The following is an 18,559-nucleotide window of genomic DNA, read 5'->3' as shown; positions in this document are numbered from 1 at the left end:
ACAGGATACTATTGAGGAGTCCTCAATAGGTTTCCAGCATCATGCGCTTCATGAGAAACTCTACAATTGTAAAGGGTATGGCAAAACTACCAAATGGTGCCCAAGACTGAACTGAACATCAGAGAGGGAAACCTCACAAGTGTGAAGAGCGTGGTAAAGCCTGGTATTGGCATCCACAGCTGACTAACCGTCTAAGGATTCATGTTGGAGAAAAGCCTACACGCGTCCTGACTGTAGTAACACCATCCTGTGCTGTGTCACCTTCCCTGACACCGGAGAGTTCATACTGGGGAGAAACCTTACAGATGTGAGGAATGTGGGAAAGCCTTTAACCAACTGTCAGCCTTTAACTATCTTAGTCAGCATCACAGAATTCATACTGAGGTGAAACCTTACAATTGTGAAGGATGTCGCAAAGCCTTTAACAATAAGTCATGTATTACTTGACATCATAGAATTCATACTGGGGAGAAACCTTAGAGGTGTGAAGTATGTAGGCAAAGCTTTCTACCATCCATCACTTTGAGTCAACATCACAGAATTCATACTGGGGAGATACTTTACAAATGTGAAGAAAGCCTTTCACCGCAAGTCAAGTGTTACTCTACATTAGAGAATTCACATCAGAGAGAAATGTTAAAATTGTGAAGTCAATTTTTTTCTCTTTAGTCTCTTTTTTTCAAGATTTATTTTATTATGCATGCAAGAACTGGGGTATCTTCCAGAGGTGGGTGTGTGTGAGAGGATTCATTAGAGGCAGAGTGGGGAGCAGAACAGGCGGATTGACTGAAATACACTGCTGAGGGGAGCAGCAGGCGAGACAGGAGGGGTCTGCTACACCATGTGGGTAGCTCCCTGACCGGGAATCCAGCTCATAATGCAGTGGCTGCATATAGCTTCATAGGTTGTGTCTTAACCCCTTGTGCCACCAGAGAGGTCCCAACTTTGGTGTCTTTAACCCGAAGTCCAGAATTTTAACCAGAAGTGTCAAAGTGATTAAGCAGAAGTCAGATCATCGTAAACATCAGAGAGCGCAAACCAAGAGAAACTGTGAATGAAAAGTGATGAGTGGTTTGTCCAAATAAGAATTTTGAAACCACCAGATTTTCATACTGGAAACTTGAAAGAAGTGAAAATATGATTAAATACTTTATAATGCAATTTAGATTCATATTAAGATATTTCAATACAGTAGGAAGTGAGAAACACTTTACATTCCTTAAGTCAGAAAATTGTTATGGAGCATAAGCCAACATGAAAACACTAAATACTAGCATAATTGAAAAGTCTGAGGACCTTCCTGGTGGTGCAGAGGGTTAAGTCACTGCACTGTGAAGCTGTCAGCAGCCACTGCAGCGCTATTTGGTCCCTGGCCAGGGAGCTGACCACATGAAACAGCAGACCTCTCCTGACTTACCTGCTGCTCCCCTCAGCAGTGTGTTTCAGTCAATCTGCTTGTTCTGCTCTGCACTCTGTCTTTGGGGAATCCTCTCACCCACTACACTTCTGGCCTACCCCTCTGTTCTTGTATGCATAAATGGATAAAATCAATCTTTAAAAAAATAAGAGTTCTGGGCCTCCCCGGTGGCAGCGGTTGAGCACTGGGTTGCGAAGCTGCCCTCAGCCTCTGCAGCGCCGGTTCGATCCCCGGCTGCTCCCCGGCCACCGGAGGAGGGTCCCACATGGCGCGCAGACCTCTCCAGCCGCCCGCTGCTCCCCTCAGCAGTGTACTTCGGTCCTTCTGCCTGCTCTGCTCCCCGCTCTGGCTCTGGTGAATTCTCTCACCCTCCCGCGCTTCTGACTGTACCCAGTACTTGTATAAATAAATAAAAAATAAATAAATTTAAAAAAAAAAAAGAGTTCAAGACGAAGGTTTGGGGCCCTATATAGTTATTTTCTTTGTTCTTTTTTTATCAACCATACTTGAGATATTGTGAAGAGACCTGATGAATATAATTCAGCCCTAAATCACTTCACTCTATGGCTTTCTCCTGGTATGTACTTGGAGTCATGTATTTGACTTTCGTGCGTCAAACATCTAGGGGACCCTCTCCAATTGATGAGTTTCTTTACATCTTAATTGCTTTGGTACATTTATGATGGTGGCATGTATCATGGATGAAGAAAATCTAAATGGAGATGCTGTTTGTGGCTGACTTAAAAGATTGATCTCAATCACCCAGAGGAGTCGTGGACTTCGTTGTGGGCATAAAAATTAGACACAGAAAAATGCTGAAGTTCAACTCATTTCATCATTTTCTCCTTCAGGGAATACACTAATGGTTTATTAATATCCTCATGTGTCTTCATGGTAATAATGGAGCCATGAATATTATTGGACGTTGTTGCCAAAAGAAATCTTCACAAGCATGTGATGAAAGAGCAGGTGAGCTTTTCATAACAGCGTGGATTTCTTGTGCATTCACATTAGCTAAGCACAGCATCTTTCTGTTGAACACCGACTCTGTGATCCAGATATCAGGAGGTCAAGATGCTTCTTAAATACCTGAATCTTGATTTTGATGAAATCTGTCTTGGTATCTGACTGTCTTATTTAGACTATATGTGAACTTCTTATGTATGTTTTTTAAATTAATTCATACAAGAGCTGGGGTGCAGGCCAAAGGGGGGTGTGTGTGTGAGAGAGAGAGAGAGGGAGGGAGGGTTCACCAGAGACAGAGTGGGGCGCCGAACAGGCAGACAGAGAGGAATACACTGCTGAGGGGAGCAGCAGGCAGGACAGGAGAGGTCAGCCCAGCCCTGCGGGTCGCTCCCTGCTGTGGAGGGGCGGATACCTTCTGAGTCAGCGCGGTGCTTAACCCCTTCAGCCCCCGGGCGGCCCTGTTGAGCTCTCTTCCCTCAGAGCCCTGAGCCGGTTCTGGGCCCCTCAGTTTTCATGGGCCTCGCCCACCCGCCGGTTCTCCTCAACCTCCACTCCTCCCACTGCTCGGCCGCAACCCCACCCCAACGACGGCACCACGGCCTGCGCAGGGCATCGTGGGAAATGTAGTCTGAGCCCCCGTGGTTCCCGCGGAGGTTTCTGGGCGGGGCTTCCGCGATCTGCGGGTCCGGAAGTTTCGGCGCGTCCGGAGCGCTGTGGCGCCCTGAGGTGAGCGCGGGGTTTGTCACAGGAGGCCGGGCTCAGGGGAGCGGAGTCGCCGGGCGGTTTGGGGAGCGGGGGGCGCGGGCGAGCTCGCCCCCGGCCCGTGCAGTCGGGCGCTTTGGAGCCGATTCCCGCCGGGGCGGGCGGGGGCGGAGGCCGCTGGCGAGAACACCCCGACCTTTCCGGGGTTTCCCCGGCACGGCCGCCCGGCCCTGTCCCCGGACGCTACCGGGGTCCCCAAGGCGGGGGCTTAGGTAGCGCGGGTCCGCCTGTGCGCATGCGCGCTGACTCCTCTGGACCCCATCCCCCCCAAAGCCGGGCAGTGAGGGAGGGGAGAGCCCGGCGGCGTTTCTCTGGGGGCGGGGGGGACCTGGGCGAGATTCTCTGCGCCTGGGCGCGCTATTCGCGCACCCGAGGTGGGGAGGGAGAGGCCCGCGGGTTGCCGGGGGAGGCGGCACCATATCGGGAAACTGGGTTTGCAGGGCGGGGTTGTGGCGGGGAGTTCCTGGGGCGTTAGGGGCTTGTGGACTGAATTTCCGGGCGCGCTGCGCGTTCCCCCCCAGGCGGCGTCCTGCTGGCCGCTGCATTCCCGCCTCCCATCTGCACGTGCACACCCAGGGGACTCGGCTCTGTGGGGCGTTCACCGGAGTGGAGGAAGGGAAGGGCGCGGAGCCTCGGCCGGGTGTCCTGGCAGAACAGTGCGTTCGGGGCGTCGTCTCGCTGGAAGTGGAGTCCACACTCTGCAGCGACTCCTCAGCTCTGAGACGGTTGCTCCTGCGTGACCGTGGCGCAGGCAGTGGGCAGTGTCACCTTTTACTAAGTTGTGGTGAACCGTCCACCCAGGCTCTGCCGCGCGTGGACTCGGGGCCCTTCCTGCCCTGCTAGAAGTGCCACCCGCTGCCACACGCGGTGACTCTCTGGTGTCTCCAGGCAGCGTGTGGCGGGCTCTGGCCAGGAGACTCCCGGACCCGGGCAGCCGCCTCCGTCCTCTGTGCTGGACCCCAGCGCCCCCCAGCGCCGCTCCCGAGCCCTGGCGCGTCTGTGAGAGCAGCGACCATGGACGAATCTCTGGTGAGTGGCGTGTTGGCTTCAGCTCGCGGTGCCTTGACTTTATGCGAGTTCATCACGGACATGCACATTAGAAACACAGTTTTCTGCAGGGACACATTCCTCCCCAGGGAAAGGTGTGGCGTAGGTCCAGGCCCTTCCCATGTCCAGCGTGCGTGGAGATGGGGCTCTGCCCTGGTGCTCCCGCAGCGCAGAGTCTGTACCTGGGTCTCAGTTGATGACGCTGAAGGTGTGGCCTGTGGCTCTTCACCCCGCTGGACACAAACACTTCCCAGCTCTGCGCTGCTCAGGTGCGGGGTGAGGGATGGGAGGAGGATGGGGCCTGAGGACGCGTGTGCAGATGGGGGTGAAGGAGCCACGAGTCATTTGAAAGGACAACTGAATTTTTAAGGCTTCTGTGCAGTTGCTGAAATCCTATCCTGTGTCCCAGGCCACTCTCGGAGACTTTCATGCAGGCGTCAGTCTTGGCACCTGTGACGTTGAGTCCACTTGGGCGTCCTCACATCCCTGCCCCTGCTCTTCTCTCAGGGGGTCTGCAAACCCCAGGCGTCCAGCAGGCTCTTCAGAGTCTTTTTTTCTGGCGGTTGTTTGCACTGCTCCTGGGCATTTCTCCTTGGTGTGGTCTGCATGCATTTCTAGTGACGCTTCCCAGCACCCTAAGTTGTTCCCCAGTCCAGTGACACTCTCCAGCCTTTGCTTTCCCCAGGTTCCTGCCATGTTTGAGAACACCGTGTGTGACCTTGGGGAAATTCCGTTTTTTATAATTGTTTTAAAGCTTTTTTTTTTTTTTTTTAATAGAGGCATGTTTTATTTATTTTTTTGTTTATTTGTTTGTTTTTTTTAAACAAGCACTGGGTACAGTCAGAAGCGTGGGAGGGTGAGAGAATTCACCAGAGCCAGAGCGGGGAGCAGAGCAGGCAGAAGGACGGAAGTACACCGCTGAGGGGAGCAGCGGGCGGCAGGAGAGGTCTGCGCGCCATGTGGGACCCTCCTCCGGTGTCCAGGGAGCAGCCGGGGATCGAACCGGCGCCGCAGAGGCCGCGGGCGGCTTCGCAACCCAGCGCTCAACCGCTGTGCCACTGGGGAGGCCCTGGTTTAATGCTTCTTATACTTTTTTGTCTTTTACTTATTTTCCCTCCTCGATCTGTCATTGACATGTGGGGCATTAAAAGCCTTCTGCTCAAATAGTTGCCAGTTTTTTCCTAGACTCCTAATGGGTGTTGCCCTACCCCTTGTTTCCCCCTCTACCAGACCACCCTGGCCCATCCCCATCTGCCTCCCTCCCTAACTTCTCCACCCTTTCCCCTGTTCCCTCTGGTGGTCATCTTTACCTTCACATGTCCCTGTTCAAGTTTGATTCAAGTATTTTGCCTGTAAATGTTTTTTGGGTATTTATTTTCCACAGATGAGTGAAGCCATCTGATATGTGTCTTTACTTTTTGGCTTATTTCACTCAAGAATAGCACCTCCCGGAGCCTCCCTGGTAGCACAGGGATTGAGATGCAACCGATGGGGCTGTCTGCAGTCTCTGCAGCACAGGTTCCATCCACCGGGCAGCCAGGGAGCTACCCACATGGCGCAGCAGACCTGACTGTCCTGCTACGTCCCTCGGCAGTGTATATCCGTGAGTCTGCCTATACTGTTCCCTGTTTGTCTGCTATATCCTCTCACTGCCCTCCCCCACACCTCTGTCCTGTACCCCAGCTCCTGTATGCTTGAATAAATAAATCTTTTTTAAAAAAAAACAGACTATCACCTCCTTGCCCACCCATTTTATCCTCAGTGTGACCCTTTGCTCCTTCCTCACAGCCCTGCAGTGCTCCCCTGCGTGTGCTCCACCTTTCCTGCCCTGCCTCTGGTGAAGGCATGTAGGTTGGGCCATGACTGGGCAGTTGGGAACAGGGCTGCTCTGCTCCCGGGTGGGAGTGTCATATAGGTAAGATTGAATTGGTGTTATTTTTAATTCATTCAGCCACATTTGTCATTGTATTGTGGACTTTTATTTACACCAAAGTATTACTGAAAAGGAGGCGTTAACTTTATTAAAGAATGATTCCTCTATCTCAGTCATTTCATTTTTTTAAAATTTTAAGATTTATTTATTATTTATTCAAGCACGGGGTACAGTCAGAAGCACGGGAGGGTGAGAGAGTTCACCAGAACCAGAGCGGAGAACAGATAAGCAGACTGAGAAAGTACAATGCTGAGGGGAGCAGCGGGCGGCATGAGATGTCTGCGCACCATGTGGGACCCTTGCTGGCGGCTGGAGATCTAACTGGCGCTGCAGAGTCTGCGGGCAACTTCTCGACCCAGCAGTCAACCGCTGCGCCACTGCGGATGCTGTATTCTCAGCCATTTTATACCCCATTTCCAACCTACTGCATCACTGTACATTTTTTGACCTTTTCTTATATGCTTTAATTGCTCTCTCCTTTCTTGTTGGTGATTTCCCTCCATTTTCACACGTTTTGCTGGTAATTGAGGTATACTGGTTTGTAATATTATTTACAAACATTGTAAAGCATTGTCATCCAACCTTTATACACATCACATCAGTCTCTGTTTTTATTTCTTTTCCATGAATTTTACGGTGTCTTTTTCTCCTGGGGATTCCATAGCGTGTTGAAAAGTTATGAGAGTCTTTTCTTAAGTGAAAACCATGTAAATTCAGCTGCATACCAAAACTCCACTCTTTAACATTTCTACCCCTACTGACATCACAAATTATATCTCATGATATTTGTATTCTCTAACATGAATCTGTGATCTCAGTGTGGCGCAGAGACCCTGTGCCGGCGAGCATCTGGCCGTTCTGCTCGCTTCCCTCCTGCAGTCCTCTGTTCCCCCTCGAAACTCAGCTTGTTTAAGTGTTTCCCTTATTTGCGCTCCGGAGCCAAGGCTGCTTACTGTTGAGCGTCTTGGGGAGTGAAATATTTCTTGCCTATAACGAACCTTTATCGAGTCCTTGGTTCTCGTGGGCCGGGTGCTCCCCGCCCTGCACGCCTGGAGGGACATGTTGGCCAGGGTGCGGTGAGATCCATCCCCTCTCTCCTTCCCGGGACAAGAATGAAATGGTGCCATCCTCCTGCAGAGAGCTGGCATTTAGAATGTGCAGACTGCTTGATACGGTCTTTTTCAGGGGGGGAGTGACCTAAGGAGATGCTTTCCAATGCAGATGAAATCTTAGAGTGTGACAGTACTCACCAGCCGTGTCTTGCAGTGAGAAATCGTTAAAGACGATGTGTAAGTGCCAACCGCGAGGACGGTTGGACAGAAGACAGTGGACCGTGTCCTGGACAGCGCTGGGGCAGCTGCAGGTGGACAGTGGAGCGGGTTGAGGAGGATGCAGGGCCCAGCAGGGGTCTTGGTCCCTTTGGGGGCAGAGAAGAGGCCACCCTGCCGGGTGCCCAGAGGCACTTCATTTTAGGTTTCTCTACCTAGCCATGGTATTTGGGGGGTTTCACCCACGAGGCCTCTGAGCTCCATGTCTAAAACAAGAATTCTCATTTGAGGCTGGTGTATATAGAAAGAAAATAGACTTTTAGAGAAGCATGAAATATATTTTAGTAAGTTTATTCCAGTTTTATCTACTGCAACGCGTGTAGTAGGTAGATGAAGAAATGGAAGGAATAAAACCCCAGATAGTTGACTTTTTAATACAAAACTCGCTGCGAGTGCGCTTGGGATAAACGTTAGTGCTCCGTTGGGCCTAGTTTCCGTCTAACTTTAATAATTAAGGGAAAATTCCTTTCTCTCTAAGATTGCTGATTGTTGTTTGCAGTTGGAAGGAGTTACCAACATTTTATCAGAGGCATGGCCAAAGATGGTTATAGCTAGCTCAGCCAGTCACAAAACTGCTGTCGATTTATTCTCGAATGCGTCCTCTGACAGCTTCCGTACCAAGTAGCCCCAAGTAAAGAGGAATGAACTAGCAGGAGTCGACTATGGTGCCTTCTGGCTTATGAAGAGTTTTCTTCTACTTGGAGCTTGGCTCACCTCTGACATTCAACTGTTATCTTTAACTGTCAAGTAAAAGACTTTCCTCCAGTTAGCCCTTGCCTTAAATGGCCACATCTCCACACTAAAGGACTTGGCCTAGGGATGTTTACAGCCTTTTGTTCCCAGAAGTTTTTTCACTTGTTCATGTAAGGCCAAATGTTGAATTGCTGCCTTTGGCAGAGAACTACTAGTTTTATAAGAAATGTAATATTTGTATCACGCACTGCCATTTGCCATCAAACTGGTTATTCAGTGATTGATCAGTATTTGCAGTTTTGCTTTTAAAAGCGTATTTTAGCAGTGGTAGAAACTAGCCATAAACAAATGAGGAGACTCTGGCAGGAATCCCCCCACTCACCTACCAAATATGATGCACAGAATGCTTAAGGATTTGACTTATTATTCTGACATTAGTAATAAAGTTATATTAAAAATAATGTACTAGAAGTCTTCAGCTGCATATAATTTTACTTATTAGATTTGCTTGATATTTCACTTGTCAAATTTCACAACGTCTAATGTTTCCTCTGTATATAAAAATACTTTATTGCAGATGAGTCTAATCACTATGTAAATTAGGTAATTATTTGGTGAATATTAACATTCTTCCCCATACAAAATAATACATATATTTTGAAATTCCTTGCTTTTGGGAGAATATAGCAATTAAAATAGCTGTTGAACCATTATTTGCATGCAAATGAGGCAAGAGAAGTAGCATATCAGAATATGCAAAAGTATATTTAATTTTCAATTTCAAATGTATTTCTTATTATTTAGACTACATCATTTTCTTTTTTTTAAATAAATTTTATTTTTATATTCCCCATACAATTGCAATACCCTTATTTTGACCCCAGTCCCTCCCCTCCCTGCCCCCTACCCCCCATAGAGTGTCTCTGGCTCATAGTTGTTTGTTGATTTTGATTTTCACTTTCTTATAGTTATTCTTTTTCCTGGTTCCTTATTTAAATTTTCTAGATTCCTGCTATGAGTGAGACCATCCGGTATTTTTTTTTTTTTTTCTGGCTTATTTCGCTGAGCATGATCCCTTCCAGTGCCATCCATGTTGCTGCAAATAGCATGTGTTTATCTTTTTTGAATGCTGAGTGATATTCCATGGTGTATATGTACCACATCTTCTTGATCCAGTCATCTATTTTTGGGCATTTGGGTTGTTTCCAAAGCTTAGCTATTGTAAACAGTGCTGCTATAAACATAGGGGTGCAGGTGCTCTTTGGAATGGATGTTTCTGTGTCCTTTGGGTAAATACCTAGGAGTGGAATTGCTGGATCCTATGGAAGCTCTATGTTTAGTAGGTCCAGAAATCTCCACACAGCTCTCCATAGTGGTTGGACCAGTTTGCACTCCCACCAGCAGTGCAGGAGAGTTCCTTTTTCTCCCCATCCTCACCAACATTTGTTGTTGCTAGTTTTTTTAATATGTGCCATTCTCACTGGTGTGAGATGGTATCTTATGGTAGCTTTGATTTGCATTTCCCTGATGACAAGTGATGTTGAACATTTTTTCATATGCCTGTTGGCCATTTGCATTTCCTCTTCAGAGAAGTTTCCTTTTAGCTCTTCTGCCCATTTTTTGACTGGATTATTTTCTTAGTTTTTGTTGAGTCTCCTCAGCTTTTTGCAGATTTTTGTGATCAGTCCTTTATCATTAGTGTTGTGTGCAAAAATGTTCTCCCAGTTGGTGGGGTTTCTCTTTGTTTTTGTTATTGTCTCTTTTGCTGTGCAGAAGCTCTTTAATTTGATGTAGTCGCAGCTGTTGATCTTTGCCTTCACTATCAGTGCTTTGGGTGATAGACTACATCATTTTCAATGCAATTTTCTTCTGGCATGTTAGAATCATGTATCATAAAAAGCTTTTCTGGTAACTATTTGCTTGTGTGCATAGGCTTTTAATCTTTCTTGATTCTCGTGCAGCAAGACAAAATAAATTTCCTTTGAAAAAGGAAAAATCAACATGTTGCTGAATTATATGGTTAATAAATAGATGACATAGGGTAGGTATTTAATATTGCATTGAATGGATGATTTGTAAAAGGAGGAGTTTATTACAAAGATAAATGCTGATGATTGCATGCCCTGGTGGTGCAAGGGAAAGATGCAACCTATGAAGCAGTCCGCAGCCACAGCAGAACAAGTTTGATCCCTGGCCAGGGAGCTACCCACATGGCACAACACACCTTTCCTGCCTTGTCCGCTGCTCCCCTCAGCAGTGTATTTCAGTCTGCCTGTTCTGCTCCCCACTCTGTTTCTGGTGAATCCTCTCATCCCCCACACCTCTGGCCTGTACCCCAGCTCCGGTATGCATAAAAAAAAAAAAAAAAAAACCTTGTATCAGTCTCTAGCCCATCCCTATGAAGGAGATGCCCCTCTTTGACTTAACTACTTTGTCCCTCCCATGGCTGAAATTCTGAATCTTCCTTTGATTTTCTTGGCCAATCACATCCTTATAGGTTGTTACCCTACTTTTCACCATAAATATTTCTGTCTTCTCACCAGAGTCTAGAGGGGTTTCTAAGCTATGTCTGTCTGAAATACACATTTTCTGATAAAAACAGGAATTTTGTCATTTAGTTGTATGCATTTTTGTTACTTATTTCACTGTTAATTGAAAAGAAAGGCAATGTAGTCATAATAAGTATGGATTGGATTTATGATTTATTAAACACTATGAACAGGTGAATTGGATGGCAAGTGAAATTTCATACACGAAAAAGCCTAAATTAATAGAAACATAAATAATTCTCAGGTTTGCAATCCTACAGTCTATTTTTATTGTCATATTAATGTCTGTCTCCATTTGGCAAGCAGTCAATGTTGAATGAGTTAATTATTGAATTTCAGTAGAAATCAATTAGGTTTAAGTTAGGTTTAATCATTTAATAGCTGCATGATCCTAGCCAAGTCGTATAACTACCTATGTCTGTTTCTCACTTTGCAAAAATTATTATGAGAAGGAATTTTTGTTTTTGTTTTTGTTTTTATACATGCACTGGGTACAGTCAGAAACGCGGGAGGGTGAGAGAATTCACCAGAGCCAGAGTGGGGAGCAGAGCAGGCAGAGGGACCGAAGTACACTGCTGAGGGGAGCAGCAGGTGCCACAGGAGAGGTCTGCACACCATGTGGGACCCTTGCTGGTGGCTGAGGGTTGAACTGGTGCTGCAGAGGCTGCAGGAAGCTTTGCAGCCCAAAGCTCAACCCCTGTGCCACTAGGGGAGGCCCTACCTTATTTACATCTTTAAAGACCTTGTTGACAAAGACAATCCTGGTCTGAGGTATTGAGGATTAGGTCTTTGAAATAATTTGGGGGCGGAGGTGGAGGAAAGATATATTTGGCCATCCAGCCCTAACACCAGCCACCTATACTAAACTACAGAGAATTATGGAAGGTTTTTGTTTTTAGTTTTTAAAGGTTTATTTTTCTTTCTTTATGCACGCAAGAAACTGGGGTACAGGCCAGAGATGCAGGGTGGGGTGAGAGGATTCAGTGGCGAAGAGTGGGGAACGGAACAGGCAGATTGAAATACACTGCTACCCCTAGGTTCCAAAGAGTGGGTAAAATCCCAAGGTGACCTCAGAGGAGGAGAATCAGAAATACCAGTGAACAGCAGTAAACGTTTATACGGTTGCTGTGTTAAGATTTTTTTGTAATTTTATATTTTTCCTTTTCTGTATTATAACTTGGACATAATCTAGACATATCTGAGGTGCCTGTGACCTTCATTTTCCTTTTCCAATTAACTTTCTGAAAGATCAACTTCCCTGAAATAGTATTCTGTCCATATTTAGTCACTTGCTACAGGAACTGTTACTAAGCTTTCCTCCTATTACCTGGCCACATCCCTAATCCTTTACTAGTTGAGCCCTCTGGCCCTCTAGCCCTGCCGCCTGGTGTGGGCAGTGGGGGGCTGCGTGGGGTGGGGAGCGAGCGGGGGTACGGGCGTGGGGAGGAGTGGGGAGGAGGGGCGTGCGGGGTGGGGAGCGGATGGGGAAGTGTCCGGTGAGGCCTGAGGGCGGGCGTGGGGGGAGCCCAGGCCCCTGGACGGCGCGGGGGGGGGGGCCACGGTTGAGGGGGTCTCGGGGACCCCGCTCTGGACACGGGGAGCCCCTCACCGGACCCCTTCGCGCTCCCCGGAGTTCTGGGCGTGACGCCGGTGGCGCGCGTGGTGGGTGAGGAAGCCTCCCGCGTCCCCGCCTTTCAGACGCGCGGGGCGGGACGTCTGGGTCCTGACGGGCGCCCCACGGCCCTTCCCGGGGTGTGGGGAGGGCGTCTGCATTGCAGCCGGTTCCCGGGTGTGCCGGGTGTGACTGGGGCATGGAAGCCGAGGGGACCCTCCGCCTGGCTGAGGCTGGCTGAGAAGTCCCGGCCTTACTGGGCGATTCCCCGGTGCGCCGGGCTGTGTCTTCCCCGGGGAACCGCGTGTTCTCCCGAGTGCTCTGCCTGCCTCCGGGCCTCGCCCAGGGCAGGTCCACGCCGTGTCAGGGGGTGTCCACGGAAACCGAGGCGGGAAACCGAGGCGGGAAGCGGGGCGCACCGAACCATTTCTGGGAGCGTCCTCGCAAAACAGTCCATCAGGGGCACCTTTCCCGTGAAACTGTGGTCAGCGGTTTTGCATGTGACTAACCATCTTCGAAAACTTTTAAGTTTCTGAACTTTGAATTTCTTGGATCATCACTTGTGTTTCGACGCAGGAGGCAGGTAGGCCGGGCGGGGGCGGGGTGTGGGAGAGGGAGGGAGGAACCCCATCCCATGGAAGTGTGAGCACAGCTGTCAGGGCGGTGACTCTCTGGGCTCCCAGGCAGTGTGGGGGGCCCTGGACAGGACACTCCGGGGCCCCGTGCAGCTGCCTCCGCCCTCTCTGCTGGACTCCATCCCCTCTCCCAGCGCCGCCTCCGGAGTCCTCGCGCATGTGAGAGAGCAGCAGGCAGTGACTCCATCTCTGGTGAGTGATGTGTTTGCATTAGCTTGTGGTGCACTTCATGGGAGTTCATGACCTGAAGTGTAAATTAGAAGCATAGCTTTCTTTTTATTTATTTTTATTTATTTATTTATTTATTTATTTATTTATTTATTTATTTATTTATTTAATAGAGGAATGTTTTATTTATTTATTTGTTTGTTTGTTTGTTTTCTTTATACATGCACTGGGTACAGTCAGAAGCACAGGAGGGTGAGAGAATTCACCAGAGCCAGAGGGTAGAGCAGAGCAGACAGACTGATGAAGTACACTGCTGAGGGGAGCAGCGGGCGGCAGGAGAGGTCTGTGCGCCATGTGGGACCCTCCTCCTGTGGCCGGGCAGCAGCCGGGGATCAAACCGGCGCTGCAGAGGCTGCGGGCAGCTTCGCAACCCAACACTCAACCACTGCGCCACCGGGGAGGCCCAATTTTGGTTACTTTTTTAATTGTTTAAAATCTTGGGCCTCCCTGTTGGTGCAAGGAGTTGAGAGGCAGCCTATGAAGCCATCTGCAGTCAGTGCAAGCACAGGTTCAATCCCCAGCCAGGGAGCAACCCACATGGCACAGCAGACCTCTCCTGGCTCACCCGCTGCTCCCCTCAACAGTGTTTTCGGTCTGTCTGCCTGTTCTGTTCCCTGGTCTGTCTCTGGTGAATCCTCTCGCCGCCCCCCCCCCCAGACACTTCTGGCCTGTACCCCAGTTCTTGTGTGCATAAATAAATAAATCTTTCAAAAAAAACTTCCTATATTTGTTTGCATGTTTACTTTTTTTTTTTTTTAAGTTTTATTTATTTATACAAGAACCGGGGTACAGGCCAGATGTGCGGGAGGGTGAGAGGATTCACCAGAGACAGTGGGGAACAGAACTGGCAGACTGATGAAATACACTGCTGAGGGGAGCAGTGGGCGAGACAGGAGAGGTCTGCCGTGCCTGTGGGATTCTCCCTGGCCCGCCAGGATCGAACCTGCGCTGCAGAGGCTGCGGACAGCTTCACAGTGCAGCGCTCAACCACCTGTGCCACCAGGGAGGCCCTACATGTTTACTTCTTTTACTTATTTTTGGCTTCCTTAGTCTGTCGTGACATGTGTGGCACTGAAAGCTTTCTGCTGAAATAGTGGTCAGTTTTCTCTTACATTCCTAATAGGTTTGCCCTACCCTTTTTACCCCTGTACCAAACCACCCTGGCCCATCCCCCTCTGCCCCCTCCCTTTCTTCTCCACCCTTTCCTCCTTCCCACTGGTGGTAACCTTTGTCTTCTTTTTCCCTCATTCAAGTTGTATTCCTGCTGTATTTTGCCTGTAAATGTATTTTGGGTTTTTATATTCCACAGATGAGTGAAGCCATCTGATACATGTGTCTTTACTTTTTGACTTATTTCACTCCAGGTAATCACGGCCCGGTACATCCATTTTGTCCTCGGTGCACCACTTCCTCTTTCCTCATAGCCCTGCAGTGCTCCCCTGCGTGTGCTCCACCCTTCCTGTCCCTGCCTCTGCTGACGGGATGTAGGTTGGGCCATGAATGGGCAGTTGGGAACAGTGCTGCTCTGCTCATGGGTGTAGATAAATCTTTTTTTGTATTTGAGATTTCACTTTTCAATATATAACTTACAGAAGTATTGCTGATCATGTGGAATTTCCATTTTTATTTCCTTAAACCTCTGCACCATTAGCCACAGAGACTATACCAACTCTCATGGCCACCAACCGTGGATGAGAGCTCCTTATTCTCTGTATCCTCTCCACCGTTCTGAATTCCATTCTTCTTTTTTATTTGGGCCATTCTCAAGGAGTGAGGTGGCATCTCAGTGTGGTTTTAATTTACATTTCTCTTACAGTAAGTTAAGATGAACATTCCTATTTCTGTAGGACGTTAGAATTTCCTCTCTAGAGAAGAGTTTATGTACTTCCTTTGTCCACTTTTTAAATTTTTTTTAAAGATTTACTTATTTTTATACAAAAACAAGGGTACAGGCCAGAGGCACAAGAGGGTGAGAGAATTCACCAGAGACAGAGTGGGGAGCAGAACAGGCAGACGGACTGAAGACACTGCTGAGGGGAGCAGTGGGCGAGACAGGAGAGTCTGCTGCGCCATGTGGGAATCTCCCGGGCCAGCTGGGATCGAACTGGCGCTGCAGAGGCTGTGGACAGCTTCATAGGGCTGTGCTCAACCCACTGCACCGCTGGGTAGGCCCTGTCCATTTTTTTTTATAAAGATTTATTTATTTGGGCCTCCCCAGCGGCGCATTGGGCTCAGCGCTGTGCTGTGAAGCTGTCTGCAGCCTCTGCAACGCCGGTTCTATCCCGCACGGCCAGCGAGGATCCCACGTGGTGTGCAGACCTCCCCTGTCACACCCGCTGCTCCCCTCAGCAGTGTATTTCATCAGTCTGCCTGTTCTGTTCCCGCTCTGTCTCTGGTGAATCCAGAGACTAAGTTACTTAGTCTAAGTACTAAGTTACTGAGTTACTTAGTTACTTTCCTCCCGCGAATCTGCCCTGTTATACCCCAGTTCTTGAATAAGTAAATAAATCTTTAAAAAATAATATTAATTCAAAACTTATTCAACATCATGGAATTCATACTGGGCAGAAACCTTACAAATGTGAAGAATGTAAGAAAGCCTTTAAGCTGTAATCATGTCTGAGCATCAGAGAATTCATACTGGTCAGAAAGCTTACCAATGTGAAGTGTGTGGCAAAGCCTTTAACAAGAAATCACATCTTACTTGACATCACAGAATTCATACTCGAGAGAAACCTTACAAATGTGAAGAATGTAGCAAAGCCTTTACCTCGATGTCAAGTGTTTCTGACCATTACAAAATTCATACTGGGGAAAGGTCTTATAAATGTAACAAATGTGGCAAAGCCTTTAATAATAATTCAAAACTTACTTGATATAATAGAATTCATACTGGGGAGAAACCTTATAAATGTGAAGAATGTGGGAAAACCTTTAAACAGCCATCACATCTTAGTCAACATCATAGAATTCATGCTGGGGAGAAACTTTACGGATGTGAAGAATGTGGCAAAGCCTTTACCCAGATGTCAGGTCTTACTCTGCATCACAGAATTCACATCAGAGAGAAAGGTTAAAATTGTAAAGTGAATTTTTTGACTTTAGTCTTTTTAGCCAGAAGTCCAGAAGTTTAACCAGAAGTGGCAAAGTGATTATCCAGAAGTCAAATCATCCTAAGCATCTGAGAGTGCCTACTGAGAGAAACCCATAAATGGAAAGTGATGAATGGATTGTCCAAATATATGTTTGGAAACCACCAGATTTTCATACTGGAAACTTGAAAGAAGCGAAAATAGGAGAAAGTAATTTATAATGAAAATTAGATACATATTAAGACATTACAGTGCAGTAGGAAGTTAATTACACTTGCCATACATTACCTAAAATGAGACTATGATTATGGAGCATAAACCAAGATTAAAACACTAAATATTAGTGTAATTTAAAAGTTCAAGAGGCCTCCCTGGTGGCACAGGGGTTAAGTTGCAGCATTGTGAAGCTATCGGCAGCCACTGCAGCACAAGTTCCATCCCCATCCAGGGAGCTGACCCACATGGAGCAGCAGACCTCTCCTGTCTTGCCTGCTGCTCCCCTCAGCAGTGTATTTTTGTATATCCACCTATTCTCCTCCCCACTCTGTCTCTGGTGAATCCTCTCACCCCCCCTCACCTCTGGCCTATACCCCAGTTCTTGTATGCATAAATAAATACATCTTTAAACAACATAAATAAAAATTGAAGACAATGGTTTGGGTCATGTATACCTATTTTCTGTGTCCTTTCTTATTAGCCATGCTTCAGATATGAATAGATGAATGTAATTCAGCCCTAAATTACTTCTTCTACGTACGTCATGGCTTTCTCCTCATACATACGTCACGTCGTGTTGATTGTTGCTACCTCAAACATCTAAGGGACCCTCCTCTAATGGATGGATTTGCTCACATCTAACTTGCTCTGGCAAATTTAAGATGGCGTCATATATTATGTATGAAGAAAATCTGAATGGATATGCTGTTTGTGGTTGACTCAAAAGATTGATCTAAATCACCCAGAAGAGTCATGGGCTTCATTGCTGGCATAGAAGTCAGACAGAGAAATGTGAGCCTCCAGTGGGTTCAGAGACCTGGGACACTGATCGCGAAGGACACACCAGACAGGAGACTGCTATGAGCCAGAAGCAATGATTCTTTACCTTTCTCAGCATGGCTATATAGGAATTATGAACAAAGACATCTGCATTTTCTCACAAGTCAGAGAAAGCCAAATCAACCTTGCCTCGCACGCCGTGTACGTGAGCTCATATATGCCACATATGTGAGGCCTTGTGGACATGTCCGCCCCAGTGGGCCTCTATTACTAGGTCACAACTGAGGAGACTTCCAAGGATAAAGCAAGTTTGGGACATCCCTCCTGAGCAGTTTTCCGTGCTGGTGTATGTGAGTTTTCGCAAATGTTTTGGTCAGCCCTCTCCCTTGCTGTCCTCAGGTCACCTCTCGATCATCCTCATGCAACAAGAAGCATGCTGAAGTTCAAATCATTTCATCCTTTTGTCCTTAGGGAACATACTGACAGTTTCTTAGAGTCCTGATGTCTCTTCGTGGTCGTAATAGAGATCATGAATATTATTTGATGTTGTTGCCAAAAGAAATCTTCACAGGCACGTGATGAAAGAGCAGGTGACTTTCACAAAAGGGCATGGAATTCTCGTCCATTCACATTAGCCTAGTGAACAGGCTCTGTGTTGAACACAAACTCTGGGATTCTGGTAGCAGAAGGTCCAGATGCTTCTTACATGCCTGAATCCTGACTTTTACGAAAGAGCATACAGAGCTCTCTGAATGCCTTGTTTAGACTATATGTGAACTTTATGTATTTTAATAATGCTGATTGATTTTTTTTAATAGAGGCGTGTTTTATTTATTTGTTTGTTTGTTTGTTTGCTTGTTTATACATGCACTGGGTACAGTCAGAAGCGTGGGAGGGTGAGAGAATTCACCAGAGCCAGAGCGGGGAGCAGAGCAGGCAGAAGGACCAAAGTACACTGCTGAGGGGAGCAGCAGGCGGCAGGAGAGGTCTGTGCGCCATGTGGGACCCTCCTCCGGTGGCCAGGGAGCAGCTGGGGATCGAACCGGCGCCGCAGAAGCCGCAGGCAGCTTCGCAACCCTGTGCTCAACTGCTGCGCCACTGGGGAAGCCCTGCTGTTTGATTTTTCATGTCATCCTGATGTATACTTGATCATAAGTTGTTGCCCATCAGCATGAACCAATTTCTCCATGTTAAGGCTTTTGGTCACTGATGAGAACAATCAGGTGGTTGTCTACACAGTGTTACGTAATCGCTAGCAGGCTCTGTTCTCGACACCTTATATCTGAAATCGTTTTGACTGC

General features: G+C 47.6%; 2 protein-coding genes across 9 annotated transcripts in view; one reads left to right on the top strand and one right to left on the bottom strand.

The window, feature by feature from the left end:
• The window catches only part of LOC119253347 (zinc finger protein 420-like), a 316,892-nt gene that overhangs the window by 36,867 nt on the left and 261,466 nt on the right, over positions 1-18,559 (top strand). For 4 of the 8 annotated variants that reach the window (XR_008552958.1, XR_008552959.1, XR_008552961.1 and 1 more), the window contains one exon: positions 4,034-4,174. Coding sequence is in view for 3 of the 8 variants with exons in the window: in XM_054698276.1 (XP_054554251.1) it covers positions 4,034-4,174 (141 nt within the window). In the remaining 5 variants the exon portion in view is untranslated. The other 4 variants (XR_008552960.1, XM_054698275.1, XM_054698274.1 and 1 more) reach the window with 4 other exon arrangements.
• Positions 1-18,559, bottom strand: part of LOC119251621 (zinc finger protein 420-like) — a 365,165-nt gene that overhangs the window by 163,372 nt on the left and 183,234 nt on the right. The window lies entirely within an intron of this gene.

The sequence above is a fragment of the Talpa occidentalis genome, unplaced genomic scaffold (assembly GCF_014898055.3).
Source record: "Talpa occidentalis isolate TD23 unplaced genomic scaffold, MPIMG_talOcc4v2.1 talOcc4.2, whole genome shotgun sequence".
Classification (NCBI taxonomy): domain Eukaryota; kingdom Metazoa; phylum Chordata; class Mammalia; order Eulipotyphla; family Talpidae; genus Talpa; species Talpa occidentalis.
This window is presented reverse-complemented; position numbering and strand designations above follow the sequence as displayed.